Raw genomic sequence first — 27,529 nt, 5'->3', positions numbered from 1 at the left:
TCCAGTTCCATGTCTGTTTCAGTATGACAATAGGAATGGTGCAGCTGTGGGTCAGTACCAGAGGTATCGGTACTGGAGCGGGTGCAGAGAAAGGTCACGGACGGTGCTACTCCGGATCCAGCACTGGATCCAAGGGACCAAACTGGTGCCATTGGCGAGCCTGCTGTCGGGAATCCAGTGATGGCCCCTACATCATATCTGGGCCTGAAGGCACTCCAGAGAGGTATGGCCACCCAAATATGAGATGCATGGTCTGATAGAACTCTTTTTACTAGGCAAGTGTCACAGTGGCGCCGGGAAATTAAGGAAGGCGCGGAGCGGACCTGGGTACAAGCTTCACAAAGGAGCAAGGCTGAGAATGCCAACACTATCACGCCTCTTCTGAGGACCTGGGTGGGCACGGTGAAGTCAAAGACCTCTCTGACTTCTTCTTTCTGTGGGACTTACTCAAGAGCTTGAAATGTGACAGCGACCATCAGGAGTGGCTCCGCAAGAAGTCCCAGCACCTTTCATGTGACAGGGATAGCGAACGTTGCGGGGCAGTCTGACATCGGGAAGTGAGGAACTTGAGCCCCAGAGCCTTTGGGTGCCTAGTGTGGCACTCCTCGAAGGTCTTGGAGTTGGGGTCCCGCTCCAAGTACCAAAAACAAGCCAAGTATGGGTCTGTTACAGACATCTGCCTGGGACAGGCACCACATGGCTTGAAACTTGCTAGTTGCTTAGGGAACATCCGTAGCATACTAAAACAAATTCTCAAAAAGCTGTTGACAAAAATCTAAAAAAATGAAGTCGAAAGGTGCCTCTGGGTAGCTCTAAATGGATCTGCTCTGAGAGACGCAGGAGAAAAGAACTGCTGTAATCGAGCTGGGGTGGTGCGCCTATTTAGGCACCACGCATGTGACTTCCGGTGCAGATGCCGCCAACGGGGAGCCGAATGACACCACCTATTGGCATGCAGGGGAATTGCACTGTATGAAAAATTCCTGATTCAGTCTGATGCCTGGGAAATATTCTAAGGTAAGGAATCTGTGGTTAGAAGTCTCGACCCAGATAGCATGAGACAACTTGGCCTGTAAGGAATCGGTCCACAGTCCAACCAGCCAGAGTAGACCCATTTGTGGAGGGTAGACATGCTGTAAGAATGATGGCAACTACCTCTCGTGGCAGCTGAAAAGAGCTCAGATGTCCCCATTTAATCTCCATGCATGTAGGTGAAGGCATCAGAGATTGGGATGCAGCACCATCCAAATTGGGAAAGGAAGTGAGCTTTGAATGGCACCTTAAGTGGGGAACACTGCGTACCATACCTGTCTTGACCAATTTCGAGCAAAGAGAATGGAAAATCTCCCTCAGAATCTGAGGAATCAAGGGAATTTTTTTTTTGGGGGGGGTGGGGGAGGGGGAGTGTAGTACAGCTGAAAATTCCACCTTAACTGAAATGTGTACCCATTGCTTTCCCCAACGGATATTGGAGGGCACAGAGCTGCTGGCATTGAGCATTCTCTTGATGAGGGGGCTACGCCCACCTGAGGGGTGCCCCACTAGGCAGAGATGTGCTGGATTATCACCAGTAGAGGATGCCACTCATGACTGGTAAGATTACGACACCTCAGACTGTTGGCTTTGACATTCAGAGACCCCACTAGGTGATTGCCAGTGAGTAAGATACCTTGGCATGTGCCTAAGATCACAGTCTCAATGCTTTCAGACAAAGAAAGTGAGACTAATCCCCTTTGCTCATTGATGTACCACATTGTAACTGTGTGTCTGTTAAGCTCTGGATAGACTAATTCTGCATGGAGGGGAGGGAGGCCATGATCGTCAACTGAACCCCCTGCAGTTGCAGCTGTTTGATGTGTGAAGAACCTTTCCTTCCAGAAACCAGAGGACCCTGATCTCCAGACCCTTCAGGTGAGCTCCCCACCCATACGTGGCGGCAACTGTCATTACCGTAGTTACGTTTTTTGGGGTGGGGATAAGTATGAAGGCCATCATGCACGTCAGGTTTCCTCGTTCTCCCATCATACCACTTTCTGCTGCAGAAGGAAATTCTGATAGAGTCTGAAAGGTCTCCCATCTGCAGCTGCCCCTGCCTGTCCCTCATGTTCCAGCATGCATACATGACTAGAATGCAGACATAGGAATCATAGGGCCTTCAGATCTGGAACTTGCACACTGCTGGAAGGACAAGACCATGAAATAGAGCCCTTGCTCAGGTGTGATTTGAGCTCGTTGATGGATAAGCCTAAGTTGAACAGGAGGGATGCAGTCAACCACAGATGATGCAAAACCACCTCTGGTGAACCAGCTTTGATAAGCCAGTTGAACAAGTTACTTCCCTTCTGTAACACCTTATTTGGTAGAGAGAGGATCTAGCCTCAGTTTCCTTACCTTAGAATTCCCCACCAGGCACCAGACTGGGTCCGGGAATTGTTTCCCAGCAGGACCTCTACCCATCAGAAGAGGGTGCTGAGCACCTCCGCAGCAACGTCGTACTCCTCATGTGACTGACACAGTCCATATATTCTCTTCACTGATGCGCTGTCAGTTTCTTCCATGACTGCTTTCCGTGCCAAAATGCTGAGCCACTTGTAGCAACTGTATACGAAAACAGTGTGCCACAAAAGAGACATCTCTGTGCCAATTAATTATGAACTCCCAAAGAAGGCATCTTAATGCTAAGAACAGGATCTTTGCGAGATAAAGAAAAACCAGATCAAAGAGCATCACCTGTAAGAGAAGTTCCTGTCCCCAGAAATCAGCTCATAGAGAGGGGAGGATGGGTGCAGTTAGATTCTGTCTTTACAAAATAAGGTGTTACCGAAGGTAAGTAACATGTTCATCTGATAGAGACATCTAGCTGCAGACTCCTTATCTTAGAATTAGATACCAAAGCAATACTATCCTCAGAGGTGGGTTTGCACACCTATTTCAGACAAGGAATTCCTGCAAAGCCGAGTGGGCAAAATGCCGGGAACAATGGACCAGACTGTCCAGACGGTTATGTTAGGTAAACGTGCAGAGAAGCCAAGTTGCTGCCTGGTATATATCTAGGATCAGAACTTCACATTCTAATGCAGGGTTCGCGTATCTCACTCTGGTAGAATGAGCATGCAAGCCTTCAGGGGGTTGCTTCTTGGCCAATGCATAACAGATTTTAATGAAGATCATAACGGATCCTACTAAAATTCACTGGTCAAAAGACAAGCTTGTCTTGAAAAGAGACTGGATATTCTTAGGAATTTAGGTAGAAACATACACCAAACCATAGGAACTGTCAGAAGGACCACAGCAAATAAAGACATAAAGCCATTAAAAAGCATGGGTACAGTGTTACCATGGCAGTAGGACAAACATGATTCGGGACACAACAGACATTATGCAGTACAAAGTATTCCACTTCCTTATTTTGAGACCATGGCAGCTCCTTCGTGAATGGTATATTTGCTGCGCTCTGGCTGTAGGATTTCATACATCGAGTCAGCTTCAGACTTTTGAATCCGATTTCTGCTTGGAGTGCGCTCACAAAACACAAAAAAACAACCTATCTGTAGGATAACAGCACATCCGTTGGCAATGCCTTCTGAGATTCCAAGGATCGACCACTATTTATTAACGTACTACTGAGTGCTTTCTCATTAGGGCACTTTACACAAACAAGGACAGGGAAATAAACAATGTAAGTGAACAAGAGAAACAATGAGACAGCAATCTGGAAAAGTTATGCTAACTATATCAAAAACTCCTTGCTTATTCCATGCTAAAGGTGGAAATGGAGGGTTTTAACTATATTGTGAATGAAAGGAGAGCTGTGAACCTTTAAATGAATCAAAACAAATCTTTTTCATAGGTAAATCTGGCTGCATGAGTTGAATACTGTATTTAACACAATCAAAGAACAGTTACATAATGTGGGAGACGGTAATCGCCCGTTCTCTATTGTGCTTCGTTTTCAAATGACAGGCATGTTCTGATGTCAGAACGTGCCTCTAATATTAAAATGATGCACCTGGTTGCCTGTAATAAATTATTACAAACGACTTGTAACGCAGCAGTGCTCATGGGGCGCAGCGGGCTTCACTCACTTTACCGAGACTGTGCTTGAGGCCACTTCCAACTTCCGCCATTTCTAAAAGCAGTCTCCTTGAGGCACTCTGCACGGGAGCCGTACCTGTCCGCCTAAGCAATAACAATTCCTTTACACAGGCAAACTTTAGAGTTTTTTTTTTTATTATCATACTTTACACTGTAAGGATGATGCAAGTCACCTCGGAGTTCAGTGATCGATAGTGGCACTGGCTTGAGGCCGTGTGTCTACTGGTGAAGTCCGCCGTGACTTGCAATACCCTTGTAATGTGCAAACGGGTGTAATCAACACCAAACTAAACAAGGTCTGAGATGATTCTCTGCAACACTCGTGGTATCAGGTCACTAAGTGGAGGAGAGGAGAGGGAAGAGAGAGGGGAGGGAAAGGAGAGTCTGCATGCTCTTGTGCGTGGAAAAGTGGTGTGGGCTGTATGGGGGAGACTGAAGTTGACCTAACATGGGTGCAGGTTAAGTGGGGTAAAGTGGGCAGGACCTGTGTACTCAGTCTTGTGGGTGTAGGTGATTGGGGTGGGTGTGTGTGTGGAGTGACTAAGTGTAGCTGTGGCATCTGTGGTGCGTTGTTTGTTATTTGACAGACAGATCATACTTCTTTAAGGACATTTATGAAACTTGTCTGTGCTTTGTAATCCAGTTCAAGGGCAACACTGTTAACTCCACCCCCTCCCGTCCCCCAAGGCTTTTGCTACCTCTCCACACCCCGTACAGCCATCTTCATCCCAAAAGGATATCCACAACACAAGACAGGAATCCACAAAGGCCAGAGCAAACTCGCATGTCATGGTGGCAACGTTATACGTCGTCTGGAGAGAATGAGAAGTAGAGAAACAATGAAAACTCCAGGGCTTAGGTTTCAGTACAGCTGGTCCCATTCAAGAAAACCCCACAGATAAAAAAGTAAACAAGTAAACTTACCCACTAATGTGTAAAAATAAATCTCCAAATGGGCAGGGGCAAAATCATTTTCTGAATGATCTAATCTGCCTGCTTTGTAAAAGGCCATGAAAAGAAAGCCTTGCTAGCTAGTCTGCTTTAATCCCTTTTTCTATGTTCATAAAGCAAGGCGAGTGGGTCTATATTCTGCCAAGATTGCTCGATAAATCAGCTATGTAACACGCTTATTTAGTAAGGTGCATTACGATGCGTTTCTACTTCACACTACATCTGCAAAATATTTAATTAATAATTATTAAAGATGTATGTAGTATTAAATACTTTAATTATATGTAAATAAAATTGTTACATTCATTTATAAATTCAAAAAAGTTCATTATTTTCATAATGAAATAACATCTTTGATCAGACATGTTTCAACAATAAAGTGTATTTCTTTATATTTTCAACTATTTTAAATAATTTAATTTACCATTAGTTGCTATGCGGCTTCATTTCAAGGCCTAATCTCCATTATTTTCTATGGAAGGGTGATGCTGTAGCAGTAGCTGGTCATGTGTGTTACTGGAATTACTACTGTTTCTTTTTAGACAGTAAGTTGCACTCCTAAATTTGGCTCTACACCATTTGCAAGGGGTTGGACATGTGCAAGCCTACACTTTTCAGTTTATACCCAGAGTTTTGTGAAAGGCCAAAAGTGTTCAAGTTACTCAAACATGTAAGAGTAAGTTACTCACTCATCTTTGACAAAAATCACTGGCCAATCTCCATACACACCTAGACCATCTACAGTCCTGTATTCACTTGAGATGTTAGTGCTGAGTTAGCATTATGGTAACCCAGTGCTTTGCAAAACATAACCAAACGTAAAAGAGGCATATGTAGAACACTTTGGCTCAAAAGTAGCTTTGTGGGTCATTGATGCGCTAATTTTTCCTCAGCATTACAATGGCATTGAGGCCAGGATGTTGTCATTTTAATGAGTGTAAGTAAGCATTCCAGAATCACCCTACGATTTTGTCAACCTCAGTACAGTGGAAATGAGAAATCTAAGCAACATAAGGCAGTGGCGGCCAGTAATTCAAGCGTGGGGAGGAGCGGTAAAAATGTTTTGGGTAATAAATTGTCCAGAAAGAGTAAGCACTTTTTGTAGCTTATTTATAACTGCAATTTTGAAATACCAGTCTGTAAATTCCTATTCCTCCTAGGAGTTATAGGGTTGTTGGGCCTAAAGTTGTTTGCTAACCCCTAGAGTAAGCATTGACCATTCACCACCATTAGCCTGAGAAACAAGTGTCCAAATGGAGTGAAACTGGTTATCCAATTGTAGTAGAACAGACTCCCAGCAATAGTGCATAGGCCGGATATGCCAACTGGTTGCTGACGGGCCCAAAGAAAAAATACTCCTACAGTCTGAATTTCATAATCCAGCACCCTGTATTCTGTTACAGCTGGCCCTTGATGCTCTCCCCCAGCAGCCATTTAGAGCCAGATATTTCAAAGGCGACGTGTTCAGTCAGGACGAGTCCAACACTGATGTGGATTAATTATATTATATATGTGGCTCTGTGTCACTTAAGTACTGCTTTGTATGGCTAAATAGAAAAGATGTGACCTGCATTTCATCTAAGAGGAGACAGGGACAAGGAAGAAGAATCAGATTGATAACTAAATGCACAACATGACTTACCGAAAAAACAGTAATTTAAAGGTATATTCACCAAGAGGGGGACAGTCTGGAGAGGGTAGTGAGCTGCAGAAGGTCAGTCCTACTAAAATAAATTCCTTTCAGTTAGGGCAGATTTAGCAGTGGCTCCACCTGCCAAACTTCGGATTAGGGAGCAGCACACCTGGTGGGCTTCTGTCAGGAGACTGATTCACCAAATGTACTACTCTAACTCCACTCCTAGAATATTCGGGAAAGCGCAACTTTCCCCAAAACAGTCCGAGAGGGTTATTTATTATTCTACCTCCAGCCCTAAAATATTTTGGAGAAAGTTAAAAATCCCCTACGTATCGTACAATACGTTGAAAAGTTGTAATTTTGCTTTGCCTGGACATGCTTTCCTGGGGGCAGCGCTCAAGACAAAAAACAAAGTTAAGAATACCAATTTATAAGGACTGTGACAAACAATCATAGTGTCAAACGGGGTGCACTTGCTCAGTGAAAGCTTCCGAAGGGTTCTGCAAGACCAGGGCATTATTTTTTTCTGAAAATTAGAACAATGAGGTGATATGTAGACAATTATTAATGTGGTGCAAAGAACAATGCAGGGTCTTATTCTTGTTGGCAACCTCCCTAAGTAGTTTTTTGCCATGGCCAGAGCATTTAGTTGTAAATCCACTTCCTATGGTAATTCCCGATAGAGGGGTCATGTGACTGCTTCAAGCGAGACAAAACCTCTGCATCTGTTAGCTCTGGCGGGCACATTGAAGCATATGTCACAATCCCTTTGGTCTAGCATTCCTTAGATTTGCAGCAAGACATCCCGTACGACCTCCACCTAGCCTTGGTGAATCAGCATTAATTCCTTGGTTATGTTCACATTATCTCTTGGTGCCATGATGGAGAGTGGCCGAGATCAGAACAAATGTTTCAGGTTATTACTGGATCGCCGGCTTGTTTTTGTGCTTCATGTCGCCCCCTGATTCCACAGATGAGGGGAGTTAGCTGAGCCCCTCCATTTTGTGTGCATATGAAAGGACGATGTGCATTAAATCAATTTTGTGATTCTCACAGAAATACTGCAGGGAATTGCAGAAAATGTTATGTCTCGATTGGCTAAGGTCTAGAAGCCCTACATCTGTGAAGTGGTACAACTAAATATAGAGCAGCACATCTGGAACTATGCTCTAATACCTGGCCACTATAGGGGGACTTGCAACACTAACAGTGTACCACTAGCATGCTACATTACTTAGAGAGCATCATTAAATCAATGTCAATGTTGAGGCAATATAGCAATAACGGAGCATTTTTGGAGTAAACAGACCACTGGTGACTTTGAGAACCAATAGGACACTACATGGTTCAGAAAACATCGGGAGCGGCTCCTTTGCAATGGCGAAGGAGCGTCGCTCCCATGGCTAAGCCAGGAGCTGAAAGATACAATTATATTTCATTATCATTTTATCCTTCAGCTACTGGCTCAGCCATCAGCAGGTGCGGGGAGGGGCGGGGCTTTCCTCCTCATTGTGCCGAGAGGAGGATCGGGAGTCGTCACAATAGGAGGACCTGGAGTCATCCCAAGAGGAAGACCGGGAGTCGTCCAGAGAGGAGGACCGGGAGTCGTCCAGAGAGGAGGATCGGGAGCGGGATACTTAGACAGCAAGAGAAGATGGGGAAATGGCATCAGATAGTCAGAGGGGATGTGTTCAGGGCCTTAGAGTCGCTGACAGGTAGCACTTAGATGGTGGCGAGGTGCAAGCTTGTTTGTGCACTGAACTACTTCTCCCCTCAAAGGATCTCCAACGTCTGTAGACCTGAAAGATCTACTGCTCTCCTGTAGGGACTATGAAGCACATCACGCCGTAGTAAAATAGTAATTTTTGTTCAGCTTAGCTCAGAAAACTAAAGTAGGACCGCCACAAAGGGTTTATGCGAGCATGCTCTAAAACACACTTTACTTCCTTTTCCAATGATACCCATGGAGGGCGTGTCTTCCACTACAAAATTAGGGTCAGGCCCAATGGCCAGGAACAGTGGAAGAACATTAACCTGGTGTTTCCTTATTACCCAATGAAAATGGCGATGAGTTTGTCAGAAGGAAACAAAGGCAGAAGGACATTCTGTTACTCTATAGAGTTCTTTGCAGGGCCAATCCTGACTCAAATTATGAGCTCTGTTGGGTTCCAAAAAACTAGCATTACTATTTGCTCCACTTTGGACGGAAGGAAGACAGATTTTTGTTTGAATAACCAAATACCAGTGACAACATCTTTGAATGGAGCAACTAAAGGACACATTAATAATAATTAACTAAGAAACAATACACAAATGTGGCTTCCAGCTCTTCCTTCTGCAGGTCAGCATTTATGAAGATATACTTTGTAGGTGCAGCTTTTTGTCTACTTAAAACACTGAAAATCCATAGTCTATGTCCTCAAATCGGGATCAATGTGGCAGTATTCTCTTTTTGAGGAATACTGGTCATTCTACTTATTACATTCCTTAAGCTATTTAGGCTTTGGCTCGCCCTTTCGGGGGGCAGGGGGAGGTTGGGAGGAGGGGGAATAGCAGACATTCTTAGAACAAACTTTTGCATTTCTCTCCGGAATATTCTATTGCAGCTTTTCTGAGGAGAAACCTTCCCTATAGCAAGTACTTCTGGCTATTATCACTAACAAAACTGGTTTGTATTGCTTGGCCAAGATAAGCTTTTTGGAAACTTATATGTTAATAATACCTTGGTGCTCTGATCACATTAAACTTGTCTTACTAACAGATTACAACACGCCATGCTATCAGTTTTCAACCCACTGAAAATTTGAGGTTACTATCATTAACAGTGCACTCCTAAGCGGAATGTCATGGTGTACAAAAAGATTAACAATGGCATCATAAGAAAAGGCGCTGTGGTTTTCCAATCACCTTCTGAAGAGTTCTTGTAACAGACATGTTGACTCTGCACCATTTCCTGAAAGGCCATACTTAGGCAAGGCATATTCACACATTGATTTCTACAAAACAGCCACCAAATTGATTGGTTCTAATTGCACTCAGGGCATTTTTTGGCTACAGAAAGTTTGTGTTCATATGCTTAGATGTTTCAGTTTTTCTTCTTACCGATTTTACCCGGAGGATTCCTTCAATGATGGAGAATAAAAGGTAAAGCATCCCCACACCCAGCACTCTGTTCAGAAGGACTCCAAGCCGTGGCCTACAGAGGAAAGACCACATTAATTCACAATTTATCCTACAATCTTCCTTTCTCAAATAACACATCCCTATGCAGTACATTTTCCCTTAAATTGGGCACATCACAGTGCACCAATATTTTTATTCTCCGAAGTAGTTTAATTTAATTAAAATGAATAAAAAATAAAAATAGGATTGCAAATTCATAATTACTGCAATAGGCTTGACAATGTCTTTAAAAAGGTAAAACTAACAGATTTGACTTTCTATCCTTCCATAGTAAGCTGTTGAACTACAGAGTAGAAAGCATATTAGAATATTTGATACAGTCGATAACACTGCCGTCATTTTCTCTTCGGAGGAAATTTTATCATTCGGTATAATCTTAAAAACATTCTAATACGTTTCATAATTTCATACCAGCAAATAACATGACTGAGCATTTCAATATCTTCTTCGAATAATCAGCAGTAAAAATCCTCTATTTCCTTCCTTTCATGGCGACCAGCAATAGCTACTAGGAGTTTAGTTGAAGCTGTATCGCACATACTGTATTTAGTTTATGTGGCTTACTATTCCAGTTATGTATTTCTTGCCCTTCACAACCTCTCGTGGTTCAACCAATTGGCCATAGTCGGTGACAGGTAATTACTTTTTCACTGACAATTATAAACCAAAGGGCAGGTTTCTGAAAGCATGCTTAGCTGGGGATGCTTCCCTAATTACCGAAAATATGAGAAACTACGCGATGTCCAGCAGTGACGTTCATTTCAGAGAATAACAACGTGAAGCGTGGCAATGTAGGAGAGAGGCTACAGGTGGATTGATACTGCACTAATAGACGCCTTTTCTCTATGACAGCCACTTACATACGTTCTGTCAAGCAAAGAGGTAGTATTACACTGACCCAGTAGAAACCTCCACAGCTTACCGTGTAGGAGGAAGGTGTAGTACATCCATATTTGACCATGCCGGATATGCATATACCACAGTGGGGAATTCATTTTGATATCTCTTGACAAAGGTTTGTAAATGGTCTTGCTTATTAAACTTGTCCAAATCCCCTGTCACAGACCAAATTCTCTGCATTTTTTCACCAAAAAGCTGCTTCCAAGTCAGCTTATTATATAAAGTGATACTTATATCTTCAATGCTTGAGACATACTCCAAGGGCTTGGAAGAAAAAACGTTACTTACCCGTAAGCATCTATTCAATGAACCATTACTAACCTCTAACTGCGTTTTCAGGGAAGTCTGGCGTATTTCTTATATACTGCTTTCACCTGACATGCAACCACTCAGATCTGCATCTAAGTTTTGGCCATACACAATAGGGAATTTCTAGAGGTGAACCCAACCCACATGGGTGTACAGCCATCAACCATGTGCTGTGTTCGATCCCTTGCGCCGTCCAAACCCCATTTAACTTGTGTCAAGTTAGGAGACACCTACAGAGCCCAGCCTCACGCTAGACTACAATGCCTAACAGCCGGCTGGGATGACATCGAGCCCCGCCACCCGTTTTTCCTGCCTTCTGACATTTAATTACCTGTGCCGGCTTCTGCATCGCAGGAAACCTACAGAGCCCTCCCTCCCGCCAGACTACACATTCCAGCAGCCTCTGCAGCTAGGAAGACATCAGAGCCTCGCGACCTGTTTTTCCTGCCCTCTGGCATTTGAATACTTGCCCCAGCTCCCACATCGCGGGACACGCGCAGGCGGCACCTGGAGAAGTTTGGGCCAAGGGTGGACCCGTCCGCGCCCACCATAGCTAGCAAAAGGCTGGGCTGGGCCACCCCTCTGTCACTTGACCCCTAGGTTAAGGGACTGTATCCCGATTGCCCCTGCGCTGCCTGCTGTCCCTGCGCCGCCTGCAGTCCCTGCGCCTGCGCTGCCTGCTGCCCATGCACTGCCCTCTGTCCCTGCACTGCCTGCTGTCCCTGCACCTGCGTTGCCTGCTGTCCTTGCCCCTGCACTGCCTGCTGTCCCTATCCTAGCGTTGCCTGAGGTTCCTGACCCTGCACTGCCTGCTGTCCCACGTCTCAACGCCAGTTGGACAATGGCCGGTGCAAGGACCTCTGGCCCTCCTGCTGCTTGACGGTACACCACCAAGGAACTCCTAGACCTTGGCAGTATCTGCACCTCCTCCTCCCCACGATCCACCAGAGGACCCTTCACCTGCCGACACTGCCACTTCTCCTGCGATACAACCTATGAAAGATCATGCACCACTCCTGCCCAGAAGACCGAGAGCACCCCTGCAATCGCTCATTGTATCTTGCTCAATGCCCGCTCACTCTGCAAACATGGTACGGAAATCAGGGACACCATCATCACCCTCTTCGCAGACGTTACCTTCATCGCCAAAATGTGGCCCAACCCCTCCTCGAACCCAAACATTACTACCGCCACTCCCGATGGCTACAAGATGATACACCGTGACCGTGCCAACAAACTAGGTAGAGACATCGCCATTATCTTCAAGGAAACCATCAGATGCACCATCACCAACCACGACCCCACACCTCTCATGGAACGACAACTCCCTACTACAAACTGACACGAAGAGCACAATAAGAGACACCATCGCCCACAGACCCCCGAGTAACACTCTGCAACTCCATCCTCAACCTCATCGCCCCCCCGGCAATCAACTCTTACCACTAAGTTCTACTCAGCGACCTCAACTTTCACATCAGCTACCCGGCGACGCCAACTCCATCACTCTCCTGGAGAACATGAACATCTGTCTCACTCAACTTGTCACAGAACCCACATACAAAGCCCGACACACACACAACCCCATTTTCATCTCCAGCGACAAAATCAAATTCAGCCATACCATAGAACTCACCTGGACTGACCACAGCATCATACACATCACCAACACCCAGCACACCAGCACTAGGCACCAGATGCCCTCCCACCGCAGCTGGAGCAAGATCACCGAAACTCAGTGGGCACAGGCCCTCTCCACCTCCCAACCCAATGCCTTACACAGACCTCAACCAGACTGCCCAGAACTTCTCCGCCAGGATCACCGACAGCACCAACAGAGTGAAATCTACAAAATTTTATAAGAACCCCAAACATGCCAGCTGGTACAATCCATAACTCAGGACCACCAAGCCCAACTGCCACCAACTGGAGAAACAATGGGCACACCAGCAAGAACCCCGCCACAGAGCAGCTCACAAAGCGGCCCTCAGCAACTATCACCAGAACATGAAAGAAGCCAAGAAAGCAGCTATCACCACCGCATTGACTCCGCAGCCAACCACACATATGAAATCTTCAAAATTGTCAAAGAATTCTCCAACCCTACAGCCACAGAGAACACCATCCACCCCTCCCAAGAACTCTACGACACCCTCTTAAGACTACTTCCACAGCAAGATCACCAACATATACCACAATTTCAACATCCAACCCTCCACCCTCCTCCCCGATGACTTCAGCCAACCGGCAAACACCAGCCAAACAACCTGGTCACCGCTCATCGCCCTGACCATGTCAGCCATCATGTCTTCCATCCACAACGGGGTGCCCATCGACCCCTGCCCCCACCACCTCTACAACCTTGCAATGAACTCAATCAGCACTCAAATCACCAGCATCCTCAACACCTCCATCTCCACAGCAACCTTCCTTGACAGATGGAAACACGCAGACATCAGACCCCTCCTAAAGAAAACGTCTACCGACCCCAACGATCTGGAAAATTATCGTCCGATTTCTCTGCTCCCCTACCCGGCCAAAGTTCTCAAGAAAGCAATCAACCAGCAGCTCACCCAATTCCTGGAACAAAACCATCTACTAGACACCCCTCAATCAGGATTCCATGCCAACCACCGCACTGACATCGAGATGATCCCCGCCACTGACAACATCAAAACACTCCTTGACTCTGGAGAAACCGTGGCTCTGATCCTCCTTGACCTCTCAACAGCATTCAACACAGTCTCCCACAACACCCTCATCAACATCCTCCACAACACAGGCGTACAGCAAGATGCTCTCAAATGGATTGCCTCCTTCCTTACATGACTCAAACAGAGCACCCTTCACCTCTGCACCCAAAAACATCATATGCTGCGTACCACAAGGATCATCCCTCAGCCCCACCTTGTTCAACATCTATATGACCCCCTCGCACATAATCTCCTATACAGATGACATTCAACTGTTCCTCTCGCTCACCGAGGACCCCTTCCAATCCCAAAACCAACTTCTGCAATGCCATGACAACTGCCTCCAACTCAAGTCCGACAAAACTGAAGTACTGATCTTCAGGTAGAACAGCTCCGCATGGGACCACAGTTGGTGCCTTGCAGAACTCGGACCCACACCCACACTGTCCAACCACGCACGCAACCTCAGCATCATCCTCGACAGCCAACTAACCATGAACTGACAAGGTAACAAAGTTGGCTCCTCCTGCTCCCACACACTTCTCATGCTCTGCAGAATCTTCAGATGGATCCCAACCAACACTAGAAAGACTGTCACCCAGGTCCTTGTCATCAGCTGCCTAGACTACGTCAATGCCCTCTACCTCACACCCAGCTCCTCAGAAGACTGCAGACCGAACAGAACACTGAAGTCAGACTCTTCCTGGACCTCTCTAAACGAACCCTCCACTGGCTCCCCATCCTGAAAAAATGCCAGTTCAAGAACCTCAAGCACGCCTACAAAGCCCTCCACGACCTAGGGCCCGACTACCTCAACCATCAACTGAACTTCCACCAACCCGCTAGCCACCTGCACTCCTCTTCTCTCACCCCCGCATACATCGCAGTCGCAGCGGTGAGCACTTCCGCTCCTCCTACATCCCTGCAAAGATCTGCAACGACCTTCCCCTCCAGCTTCGTACAGCCCCCTCACTGGCAGACTTCTGAAAGAGACTCAAGACCTGGATCTTCGACGGAGACACAGCGCTCAGATACCCCTAGGGTTGACAGTGTTGCACTTTACAAATACTGTTGATTGATCAACTGATTGAACTATGTAATTCATTTTCATTGTTCAGTAAGGAGAAGGGCCATAACTCACAAGCAGTGAAGTCTTTACTGCATCATGATGCCCAACAATTATGCCATGGCATTTTTTCATGTGTATTCAGTTTACCAAAATGTCTATGAGGAAAACTTGAATGCATGAGATAAAATTTGTGTAGCAGGGCCGAATCACACTGAACAGACCATTTGGCTATTAGAAGAGGTCTTCCCTTGTTTAAAGTAATTGTTATATGCCAGTATGTGCCAGTACCAGTGTTTTATGTGGATTTTTGATGTATACTTTGATTTTTGCACTGTAGTAACACATATATGAAAGCAGGTTCATTAGTTGGGGTTGCTGTAAATAATGTGTGTTATTGGGGCACATTTATTTTCACTTCTAAGGCATGCGTATACATCTAATGAAGAGCAAAACCAAAATACTGTTGTAACACATGCAGCAAGCTTGCATGATCACAGAACAAACTTTTATTGAACTACTCTTGGTCTGGAGACCTTCAGGCATCTAAGAAAAATTAAAGGCTATCTGCAGTCCCTGAGACATCCCTGCCTTGTGCCCCACAATGAAGTCCAGCCATAGGGGAGATGAACCAGGTAAGAAGCTTATGGCGTTCCCCTTCCTCATCATCAGACAACTGGGGGAATCTAAGGTCTGTTGGCTCAATAAAATTAGATGTACAACAAATAATTATATGTGCAGTGCGCTGAAAACTAGACATACATATGATATGGAATGCTTGAGTCCAAGTATTTGGAACATCAAATTAAAAAACAGCTGAAGTCTATGTCATAGTTGTGTAATTTAGCTACCAAGACAGCCAAATATGGTTGTGCAGTCATATACATGCTACAATCAAAATGGTTACTTACCAGTAGGAGTAGTTTTGAAGCTTAAAATCCACCCCAATCCAGCCAATTCCACCCCAGTCTAATCCACCTCAATCCAGTTCACCCTAACCCAATCCACGCCACTCCAATCCAATCCATCTCACTCAATCCAATCCACCTACCTCAATCCAATCCACCCCATCAAGTCCACCTTCTCCAATGCACCCCATCAAGTCCACCCACTGCAATCCAATACATCCCACTACTTCAATCCACTCCACCCTATTCCACCTCACTCCTTCAATCCACTGCACCCTATTCCACCCCACTTCAATCCACTGCAACCTATTCCACCCCACTACTTCAATCCACTCCCACTCTAATCCACCCCACTACTTAAATTTATGAGACTCCACCCCATGACACAACACTATACCCCACCCCACGACACAACACTATACCCCACCCCACTCCACCCACGACACTACCCAAATAGACACACTGCCACTAAACCACTGAACTCTATTCCCCTCTACAACACTCTACTCCCCCTACTCCATTTCAACACATCGAGTCTACGACACTGGTATACAACATGGTCAAAACATTGCCAAAGCCAATAGCTTTCATGCAGGGGAGACCTGATGGCTTTGCCAATGCTTGTTTTTTTTTTTTGTTGGCTTTAGTCTTTAGCCATTTGGAGCTGTTCCCATCCTCCTGTATCATCGGACGTACACCCTGAAAGCCCCTTTGCGTGGTCACCATTATCAGATTCTTTTCTTGCCTTTGGCGTCTTTTTGGGTAATTTGGCTTCCAGATTGTGTTCCTGTTTATCTCACCTCATTTTTTTTTCTTGAGGAGGTGGAGAGTCGCATGTGAATCCTGAAAACTCTTCAACCTGCAAAACTTCTCCTACTAGTAAGTAACCATTTTGTTTTGCATTGTGAATCCTTTTCTAGATACACATGGTATGTATTAATTTGTAGCGACAACCCTGATTTCAGTTTGAGGTGGGGTAAAAAATGAGTTTGAGGTTGCGAACAGATGTTTCAGTACACTTTGGTCCACTTCTAACTCTTTCTTCTGCTGAATCAAGACACAGAGTGAACCTCTGACCAACATGGTCAGACGCCACAAAGCACCCCTGCACCCGAGCCCCACAGCCCGAGCCTGAGGGACGTAACAGTGCCAACAGAGTCCTGAGATCCTCAGAACATGAGCCCACCCTTGGGTTTGGCCAGGATGGTCCCCCAGTCTCCGCCTGCAGCCTCTTTCTGCAGTAACCAAGAACCGCGAGGATCTTCAGCAGCATGACCTGACGCTCCAGAGCACCACTGCATACGAGCCCCACAGCCAGAGTTCGAGTATACCGACTATGTCCCTGCTTTTCCAAGACCCTCAATACCCGAGCCCCCCTTTGGCTTTAGCCTTACTGGTCATCCAGTGCCCAACTGCACCCTCTTTTCCCCAGGACCAATTAAAGTGAATAGGACCACCAATGCTGTAACACACCTCTGCACCCGGATGTCCCAATGCTTCCTGAATAAACCTGTTGGTGTTGCCTCAGACCTTGCCCCGTAACCACCTTAACTTACGAAGACTAGTCCTCTAAGTCATTGCTAAGTGAGCCTACACAGTATATGTTATTCCTCCATTGGATAACATAGCCATGCTCCTTTTCTGAGTAGATATGGCTAAAGTCCTGCCAGCCTGTCTTCTGAGACATGCCGCTACTACACCAAGACATTTTGTGAACACTCTTAGTGCTGTTGTTACTCCAAAGGGTAGTACTTTGAATTGGTAGTGGCTGCCTGATATTACAAACATTAGGTACTGTGACAGGACGAACAGTATAAAGACAACGGAGAGAATTTGAGGTGCTCAGGTAAGTGGTTTATTTTTTTAAGTATTATTTGTTTAAGTATTATTTCAATAATGAGGTTTACGTTGTTCTGATTTAGTCTCTAGGTGTTGGGTTTTCTTCCTTTAATTGTGTTTCCTTCTTCTTCTCTTTTGTTCTCTTTTAGGTGGAGAGTCTGTCGGTCTCTCGTGTGGTTCCAGGTTGGGTACCGGAAACAAAAAGGAAATAAGTGCTAGGGTAAGTGGGACGGTAAGTGTATTTCTTCTTTTAACTTATACAGAAATGGGGAAAAGAAACCAAAGGGTGGGTGGTGCCTGTGAAGAGTGGGGTATAAAGTGCCCAATAATCTTTAGTAGTGCATAGATAGGTGTTTGACCCGTGATTCCTTGTGCCCTCCAATCCCCTCCCAGTCCACCCCTCACCCAGCTCCCTTTACGGTGGTGCACCCTCGGTTGGTCCAGTAAGACCGTACCTTGTTAAGCCACGACCCTTCAGGGTCGTGGCTGGCGCTGAGGTGCTCCGCTCGCGGGCTGTCTTCAACACTGCGGCCCGGTTCCAGCCCTTCGTCGTGAGAGAGGCCTGTCCTCCCTCGTTCTCCCGTTTCGCTGCTCCGGTCGATCTCCTTCCCGATGTCGCCTTCGTCGATTGTTCCTTCCTCCTCTCCGCTCCCTCCTCTCCCGGGCTCCGTCCCCTTTATCCTCCCTGTCCTCCGCGTCGTCCAGGGACGCCGGCCTCCTTCTGGAAGCGTTCCCACGGCAACGTGGGAACGCGGATATGACGTATCGGACTCCTCCGATACGTCAGCTGCAACCCGTCCTGAAGGGTCGATCGGGGATACCCGTTCACACACCCCTTCCCAAGAGCGGTCCTGCTCCAGGACCGAAGTAGAGTCAGGGAACCGAGACAAATAATCAGCAGGGGCTTGCAGAGACCCCGGAACGTGTCGAACCTGAAAGGAGAACGGCTGAAGTTCAAGGAACCATTTCAGAATCCGGGAGTTCGAATCTTTATGAGTGGCTAGCCAAGTGAGGGGAGCGTGATCCGTGAAAAGAACAAAAGGGCGACCTAACAGGTAATATTGTAAGCAGTCCACGGCCCATTTAATAGCCAAACACTCCCTTTCGATGATGGGAAAATGACGTTCCAGAGGAAATAGTTTCCTGCTGATATATACTACAGGATGATCACGCCCCTCCCCGTCAGGTTGAGCCAGAACCCCCCCCAGTCCCACATCCGAGGCATCAGTATAGAGATGGAAAGGTTTTGAAAAGTCCGGACATTGTAAAATGGGTTCTTTGGTTAAAGAGGATTTTAAGCGTTCAAAGCTAGTGGCCTGAAGATCCGAAAAAGGCAATAACTGATTAGGATGTGATTTGGATAGGAGGTCTGTGAGGGGAGCCGCTAATGTGGAATATCTTGGTATGAACCTTCGATAGTAGCCCACAAGTCCTAGGAAAGAGCGTAAATCTTTCTTGGTTTTAGGGGTAGGAGCATTTAAGATCGCGTCCACTTTCTGAGTTTGGGGTTGTAGCGTGCCCTGACTGATTTTGTATCCCAGGTACGAGATGTCAGTTTTACCTATAACGCATTTCTTGGGGTTGGCTGTTAAACCGGCTTTGGTGAGAGTGTGGAATATCTGGCGTAAATGTTCTAAATGATCCGCCCAGGTCTCACTAAAAATTACTACATCGTCTAAGTAGGCTGCTGAGAAAGTATGGAATGGTTTTAATATTCTATCCATTAACCTTTGGAAGGTGGCCGGTGCACCATGTAGTCCAAAAGGTAACACTGTAAAATTATATAGCCCGGACTGGGTAGAGAAAGGCGTTTTTTCTTTATCATCGGTGGCCAAGGGAATTTGCCAATACCCCTTAGTTAAGTCTATCGTGGACATATATTTAGCTTTTCCTAGCTTTTCTAGGACGTCATCTACCCTAGGAATTGGATATGTGTCAAACATGGAATTCTCATTGAGTTTTCGGAAGTCTATGCAAAATCTGACAGTTCCGTCGGGTTTTGGTACAAGGACTACGGGGGAGCACCAGGGACTAGTAGAAGGTTCTATTACTCCTAGTGTTAGCATTGTCTGAATCTCATTTTCTATGATTTGTTTCCTGGCTTCTGGAATACGATATGGTCGTACTCTGATAATTTTACCTGGGGTTGTTCGTATTTTATGGTGTATCAAGGTGGTTTTACCGGGGTTCTCTGAAAACAAGTTATGACATTGCTTCAATAAGTTATATACCTGTCTCTTTTCGAGACCTGTCAAAGCTTCATTTACCAAGGGTAATCGTACCCCCTCGGTTTGTTCTGTGGGGTAGAATTCAATATTTAATTTCTTACTTGGACATAGAAACCGCCCCATTTCTACTGTATGGTCAGGTTTCTCGGGTATCTCCCATTTCTTTAAGAGGTTCACATGGTATATTTGTGTCTTTTTAGGATTGGTCGATATTTCAATAAGGTAAGTAACGGGAGAGACTGCTCAGATTACCCGATATGGACCTTGCCATTTCGCAAGGAGTTTTTGTTCGGATGTGGGGCGCATGATTAATACCTGGTCTTCTGGTTGGAAAACCCTCAACTTACTCCCCTTATCATAATAATGCTTTTGGGTTCTTTGGGCCTGTTCCATGTTCTCTCGTACCTCTTCCCATAATCCTTGTAAGTGTGTTCTCAAGTTGTGGGCATATTCCAGCAATAGACTCCCTCCTTCCCCCGCTTCTTCCTCCCAGGTTTCAATGGCCATGTCCAGAAGGGAACGTGGCTGCCGTCCGAACACTAACTCGAATGGGCTATTTCCGGTTGAGGCCTGTTCATGTGTTCGGATAGCGTACAACACTAATGGTAATTTCTGATCCCAGTCTCTCCTTGAATCCTGTACTATTTTCCTTAGTAGAGTTTTGATAGTCCGATTGTACAGTTCTACCAATCCGTCTGTCTGTGGATGATAAACGGAAGTTTTGATTTGGGAAATACCTAATGTGTTACACACTTGTTTCATGAGCGTCGACATAAAGGGAGTACCCTGATCGGTAAGTATTTCGTGTGGAAATCCGATTCGAGAAAAGACAGTTATCATTGCTTGGGCAACTGTTTTTGTGGTCATACTTGTCATGGGAATAGCCTTGGGGTATCGGGTGGCATAATCAACAATAACCAGTATATAAGTGTGACCTTTCGAAGAAGGGACCAAGGGGCCAATCAGATCCATCCCTACCCTGCTAAATGGGATATCTATAATGGGGAGTGGTATAAGCGGTGCTTTTTTTGGCCTACCGGGTTCCGTAAGCTGACACCTGGGACATTGTGCACAATATTTTCTTATGTGTGCAAAAACACCTGGCCAATAAAAACGCCTGAGGAGATACTCTTCAGTTTTTTCCCTCCCAAAATGCCCCCCCCCCGGGATGATTATGATCTAGGGTTAGGACGTGATCTCGATAGTATTCAGGTACTATTAGTTGTTGTTTCCGTTCCCCCGCACGAGTAGTGGTCACCCGATATAAGAGGTTGTTTTTGATAAGGAAGTAAGGACCCACCTCCTCAGTTTCTTCTGTCTTTGCGGATCTCCAGGCTTGAGAGAGAGAGGGATCTTCTCTCTGTTGTTGATAAAAACTAACAGGTGCTTCGTGTGTTTCTGCTACAAGTCCTTGTGTGGCTTCTGAGCCTTTACCATCTCGGAAATGTACTCTCTCTGCTCGTTTTTCTCGACGTGATAGTTTTCTCCGGCTTACAGGACACTCAATAGTACAGTCCGCAAAAGGTGCCTCACCCCACCAGTCCCGTGACATCTTGGGGTTCCTAACCTGGTCCAAGAGCTCTTGGAAATGAATGTAGTCGGTCCCAACGATACAGTCCTCAATTAGTTGTGACATTATCCCCATAGGCAGAAAATCCCTGTAGTGACCCCATTCTATTTGAAGTACTTTTAATGGGTATTGCTCTTTGTCTCCGTGAATACAGCAAATATTGACCCATTGTTTTGTTTCTTGATCTACTGGGGTTATTAGGTCTTCTCTAACCACGGATTGGCTGCAGCCTGAATCGACTAGGGCACATACAGACCGTCCATTGATTTTCAGGGTCTGTTTGAACTTAAGATCACCTTTCCCAGTACAGAGTACCCTACGCCTGGTAACTCCTATCTCCATTGGCTCACCCCCCTCATGTTTCTGCGGACACATACGAGCTATGTGTCCCCATTCTCCGCAGTTATAACATTGGGGTCCCTGTACAGGCGGGCCTTCTGATAACCTACGGGGAACTGGATTGTCGAGTGGAATTTTCAGGAGGGGTTTTGGATTAGGCATGACAGATTTTATGTTGGTTCTGGGTGGTATGTTCCTTACATCTGTGGAGCGATGATATGCGCAGGCCAAATCAATCGCCATGTCGGTATCTACCTTTGGATGTTGTCGTATCCAATTTTTTGTGGAAGATGGTAAGGCGTCTAAGTATTGTTCAAATATAATCGTTTGTATAACCTCCTCCCGGCTGTTCCCAATGGGACCCAACCATTTCAAAGCCAAGTCTTTTACACGGAAATAAAAGGTACGGGGGTCCTCATTTGGTCCCCATTTGACTTTGCGGAATTTAACCCGGTAGTACTCAGTGTCATGCCCGACACATTAAAAGATGCTGGTCTTTATATCTTTGTATGGTGTGACTCCTCCGGGGTTCGCGGCTTGATAGGCAGATTGCAAGAGTCCGGTCAGTAAAGGGGCGACATATTGGCCCCATCTATCTTCAGGCCATTGAGCTGAAGAAGCCACCCTTTCAAAGTTAGTGAAAAAAGACTCCGGGTCTTCCCCCTCTTGATATTTCTGCAACACTGAACTGGGGACATTGGGGTGAACCTTGCTAGAGGCAATGGTCTCGGTTAGTTTCTTCATGGCTGTTTCATGTACCAACTGGTTATTTGCGAGTATGGTCGCCTGGCTTTTCAAAGCCGATTGTAAGGCTTCCCGGTCCTCTTTCGCTTCTCGTTGGTGAGCCTCCCATACCAACTGCAAATGTCTTTGGCCTTCCGCCAGCTGTTTGATCATATCCTCTAGGGGCGGGCTCTCACTCATTGTTTATGCTGTTCGGTCGTCGGAGTGGGCTCCTCCAAAAGTCCCACTTCTGACACCACTGTGACAGGACGAACAGTATAAAGACAACGGAGAGAATTTGAGGTGCTCAGGTAAGTGGTTTATTTTTTTAAGTATTATTTAAGTATTATTTCAATAATGAGGTTTACGTTGTTCTGATTTAGTCTCTAGGTGTTGGGTTTTCTTCCTTTAATTGTGTTTCCTTCTTCTTCTCTTTTGTTCTCTTTTAGGTGGAGAGTCTGTCGGTCTCTCGTGTGGTTCCAGGTTGGGTACCGGAAACAAAAAGGAAATAAGTGCGAGGGTAAGTGGGACGGTAAGTGTATTTCTTCTTTTAACTTATACAGAAATGGGGAAAAGAAACCAAAGGGTGGGTGGTGCCTGTGAAGAGTGGGGTATAAAGTGCCCAATAATCTTTAGTAGTGCATAGATAGGTGTTTGACCCGTGATTCCTTGTGCCCTCCAATCCCCTCCCAGTCCACCCCTCACCCTTCCCTAGTTCCCTTCCCCAGCTCCCTTTACGGTGGTGCACCCTCAGTTGGTCCAGTAAGACCGTACCTTGTTAAGCCACGACCCTCCAGGGTCGTGGCTGGCGCTGAGGTGTTCCGCTCGCGGGCTGTCTTCAACACTGTGGCCCGGTTCCAGCCCTTCGTCGTGAGAGAGGCCCGTCCTCCCTCGTTCTCCCGTTTCGCTGCTCCGGTCGATCTCCTTCCCGATGTCGCCTTCGTCGATTGTTCCTTCCTCCTCTCCGCTCCCTCCTCTCCCGGGCTCCGTCCCCTTTATCCTCCCTGTCCTCCGCGTCGTCCAATCCTCAGGCCGGAAACCCTCCTGGGTTTCCGAGGCAACGCCGGGACGCCGGCCTCCTTCTGGAAGCGTTCCCACGGCAACGTGGGAACGCGGATATGACGTATCGGACTCCTCCGATACGTCAGCTACAACCCGTCCTGAAGGGTCGATCGGGGATACCCGTTCACAGGTACTTGTAGTGAGCTGGATGTATGGGAACGTGGAAGTAAACGTTTTTTAGATCTAACGCGGTCATGTAATCTTGTTTTTTTAGCAGGGGAATGACATCCTGTAGAGTGGCCATGTGAAAATGTTCTGACAGGATATATAGATTTAGAGGTCTGAGATCTAGAATGGGTCTGAGAGTACCATCTTTTTTTGGTATAAGGAAGTATAGCGAGTATACTCCAGTCCCTTGCTGTGAGATCGGAACCGTTTCTATTGCCCCCTTGAATAACAGAGATTGTACCTCTTTTTTTTTTAGTAGAACAGTGTGTTCTGGAGTGAGTCTGTGAGAACGAGGGGGAATATTTGGTGGAGTGGAGAAGAGTTGTAGGCAATAACCATTGTGGATATTTGAGAGTACCCAATGATCTGTGGTGATGTTCTGCACTGATCTGTGGTGATGTTCTGCCAGTAAGAATGGAATTTTTGCAGTCTTCCTCCCACAGGAGATGTATGGGATTGTGGGATTTTTGGGAAGTCATGGTTTAGTAGGTGTGGAAGCACCCTTTGATGATGTAAATTTTCCTCTAGCTCTGAGATTCTGTCCTCTGTAAGAACCTCTAAATGACCCTGTTGAATAGTACTGCTGTGCTCGTTTTGGATAGGAGGTGGAAGCTTCTGCAGTTTGGGATTTAAAACCTCCCTTAAACTGCGGTTTCCAAAAGGAACCCCGAAAAGGTGTGGTATAAAGGGCTCCCATGGCTGTTGCAGTATCAGAGTCCTTCCTGAGTTTCTCAATGGTAGTGTTTACCCCTGGTCCGAAGATATGCTGTTTATTGAATGGCATATTAAGGACCACCTGTTGTATTTCAGGTTTAAAACCTGAGGACCTCAACCATGCATGTCGTCTGATTGTGATGCTGGTATTAAGTCCTCTAGCTGCAGTGTCAGCTGCATCTAGAGCAGACCTAAGTCTTATTATTTGTGATAGCCTGACCCTCTTCTATAATTTTCTGCACCCTCTTTTGGTGTTCTTTGGGTAGGTATTGCAAGAATTTTTGCATTTCATCCCAATGTGCCCTGTCGTATCTTGCCAACAGGGCCTGGGGATTGGCAATACGCCATTGGTTGGCTGTCTGTGTTGCCACTCTTTTTCCCGCAGCATCAAATTTTCTACTTTCTTTGTCAGGGGGTGAGGTATCCCTTAAGGACTATTAGCACGCTTCCTGGCTGCACGGACCTCAATAGAATCTGGTGGTGGTTGTTGTGTAATGTAGATTGGGTCTGTTGGTGCAAGCTTGTATTTTTTGTCAATCCTAGAACCCTAGCTTTAACTGGTTCTTTAAATATATCGTCTGCGTGCCTAAGCATACCAGGAAGCATTGGTAAGCACTGGCACTGCTTATGGGTTGAGGATAGTGTATTAAAAAGAAAATCCTCTTCTAAAGGTTCTGCATGCATTTGGACCCCCTGCTATGCAGCTGCCATAGATATAACTTGGTTATAAACCGTAATATCCTCTGGTGGGGATGGTTTAGTAGGGTAGAGCTCTGGATCATTAGACAGTATAGGATCAGAATCGTACATGTCCCATGGGTCTACCATGTCTCCCTGTGAATAAGTATGGGAGTGTGATGGTGACGGTAGTGGTGGTGGAAAGAAAGCTGAGGTGAATGTGGTGGAGAAAACTGAAGAGGTGTTGGCTTTTCCTTGCGCTTGAACATTTTTGACGGTGGTGGGGCAGTATCAAGAGTCTCTTGAAATGCTAGCTTTCATTTAGTCTATGGAGGTGGAGAAGTAATAATTTTCCCAGTCTCTCTGTGGATTTGTATTCTTCTCTGCTTGCTGTCCATAACCCCCAAAATTGGTTGAATGTCAGATTACGCTATTTGATGTTTAGAGGTTGTTTTTGTGCCCGTAGAGGAATGTTCAGTGGATGTTTTGGGCACGTTTCTTTCGGGCCCAAAGTCCTGTTTCTTCCGTATACGATGATATTTTCGGCTCCGAAGTAGATACGAGGTGTTAAGGTCCCGAAGATATTAGCCGAGGTTTCGGCTCCGAAGCCGAACACATTAATTTCTGATCCAAAGATTGTGGGCGTCGGCTCGGTTCGGAAGTTGAGGTTCTTATTTTCTTGCTCGACGACACCGAAACAGGCGTGTTAATGGGGAGTTTTGGCCTTTTTCGGACCCAGGGGACAGTCGGCAATTAGATTTTTTTGGGTCGAACCATGGCTTGACAGCAGTGACGCACCCAAGGGCTTGCTTGATTTTTTTTAAAAAGTGGGTGTAGTGGCAGGTGTACTCACATACTGCGCTGCTGTAATTGGCTGTCTGTCTTCTGATCTTGGTTCGGAGTCGGAATCTGGGATCGAAACGGCTGTCTGTGCCTGCTCCTCTTCGAGAGTGTTGGTGGACTCTGTGTGCTTAGGCGCCATCCCTAGTCTTCTTGCCCTTCGATCGTGTTGTGTTTTCTTCGATTCAAACGAGTGGCAAGCTTCACAGTCTTCCTCACGATGTTCAGGAGAAAGGCAAAGATTACAGACCAAGTGCTCATCGGTATAAGGAAATTTAGCGTGGCACAAAGGACAGAATCGGAATGGAGTCCGAGCCATCAGGCTATGGTGCCATAGGCCAGAACAGCCCCAAGAAGGGTGCAAGCGCCCGAAAGGGCGTTTTCTTGATACCGACTGTTATCGGATCGATAGCAGAAGAAACTGCGTTTGAAAACAATACCGACGGTATGAGAAAAGTTATTGTTGATATGTAGTTTCCGAATCGAAAGTCTCGGAGCGAGAGGGAACACGTCTGAACCCGACGGCGGAAAGAAAACAATCTAACAAAGAAGTCGATGCCCATGCGCACTATCACCGAGAGGAGGAGTCACTCAATCCCTTGACTCGAAAAAAATACCTTTTGAAAGAAAAACAACTTGTAACACTCCCGGCCCAAAACTAGATGGCGAGATATGCACAGCATGCGTATCTGCAACTACACATGCCATTGAACATATATACATACATACACACACACACACTTTCACATACACTTCTATCAAGTAATTCAGCTACAGTTTAGTGAAAAGGCAGTTCTCCTAGATGTGTGATAGCAAAGTGAAAAATTGTAATGAATGATCTTTTCCTTGATTTCCTTATATTGCAAGCACAAAGAGGTCATGGCCTTGGCAGGATCTTTTCTGGATTACGCAAATTCCTTCTATCTAGAGCTACCAAAATATCTTCTACAGAAGCTACAGGTTATTCAAAATACAGCAGCTTCATTTATTCTTGGGCTCCATGTGGGCAATACCAGGCCACTGCCTCAGAAACTGTACTTGTAGGAAAGTGCCTCTTTTGACACAGTCAAACCCCCACCCCCCAACCTACTGTTTGCCTGGTTTATGGTGCAATTTTGACTGAAAGTGCTCTGGGTCCCTGCTAAACAGATCCCCAGTGCCAGATCTCTTTCCCCCAAAACTACACCGTTGTTTTTCCAAACTGGCAAACCTTTAGCTCCCACTGTAAGTCCCTACTAAATGATACCCCTGGTACATGGGGCATGGGGTACAAAGGTTCTCGAGGGCTGCAGCAGGATAAGTGCCACCATGAGGGACCCTCTTACAAAGTGTACACAGTGCTGCTTTCGCAAGCTGCAAGTCTTGGTGCAGAACTAAAATGAAAAAAACGAAATGGCACACAGCCTGTGGGCCCTGTCCTCTTTACACTGCATGCAACATATGTAAGACACCCTTCTAGCAGGCCTTCCAGCCCTGAAGGCAGGGTGCATTATATTACATGTATTGGATGAGCAGATATGCCCCTGCTATTTCTGTTTATTCTCAGACATAGTAAGTGAATAGGGAAGCCATTTTAAGTACAAGAGCTGGGCACTGGTTATTACGGGTTTCACAGCTACATGATGGC

The 27,529-nt window shown here is 46.0% G+C and overlaps 1 protein-coding gene across 3 annotated transcripts in view; it reads right to left on the bottom strand.

Annotated features, from left to right (window-relative positions):
* LOC138259329 (transmembrane protein 87A-like) overlaps window positions 1-27,529 on the bottom strand; it is a 425,924-nt gene that overhangs the window by 106,173 nt on the left and 292,222 nt on the right. For all 3 annotated transcript variants that reach the window (XM_069206965.1, XM_069206966.1, XM_069206967.1), the window contains 2 exons: window positions 9,785-9,878; window positions 4,836-4,907 (listed from right to left, as the gene is read on the bottom strand). In XM_069206965.1, the coding sequence (XP_069063066.1) occupies window positions 4,836-4,907; window positions 9,785-9,878 (166 nt within the window). The remainder of the gene's footprint in view (window positions 1-4,835; window positions 4,908-9,784; window positions 9,879-27,529) is intronic.

This window comes from Pleurodeles waltl, chromosome 9 (genome assembly GCF_031143425.1).
Source record: "Pleurodeles waltl isolate 20211129_DDA chromosome 9, aPleWal1.hap1.20221129, whole genome shotgun sequence".
Lineage (NCBI taxonomy): Eukaryota > Metazoa > Chordata > Amphibia > Caudata > Salamandridae > Pleurodeles > Pleurodeles waltl.
The sequence above is the reverse complement of the archived record's forward strand: the minus strand, read 5'-3'. Positions and strand labels throughout refer to the sequence as shown.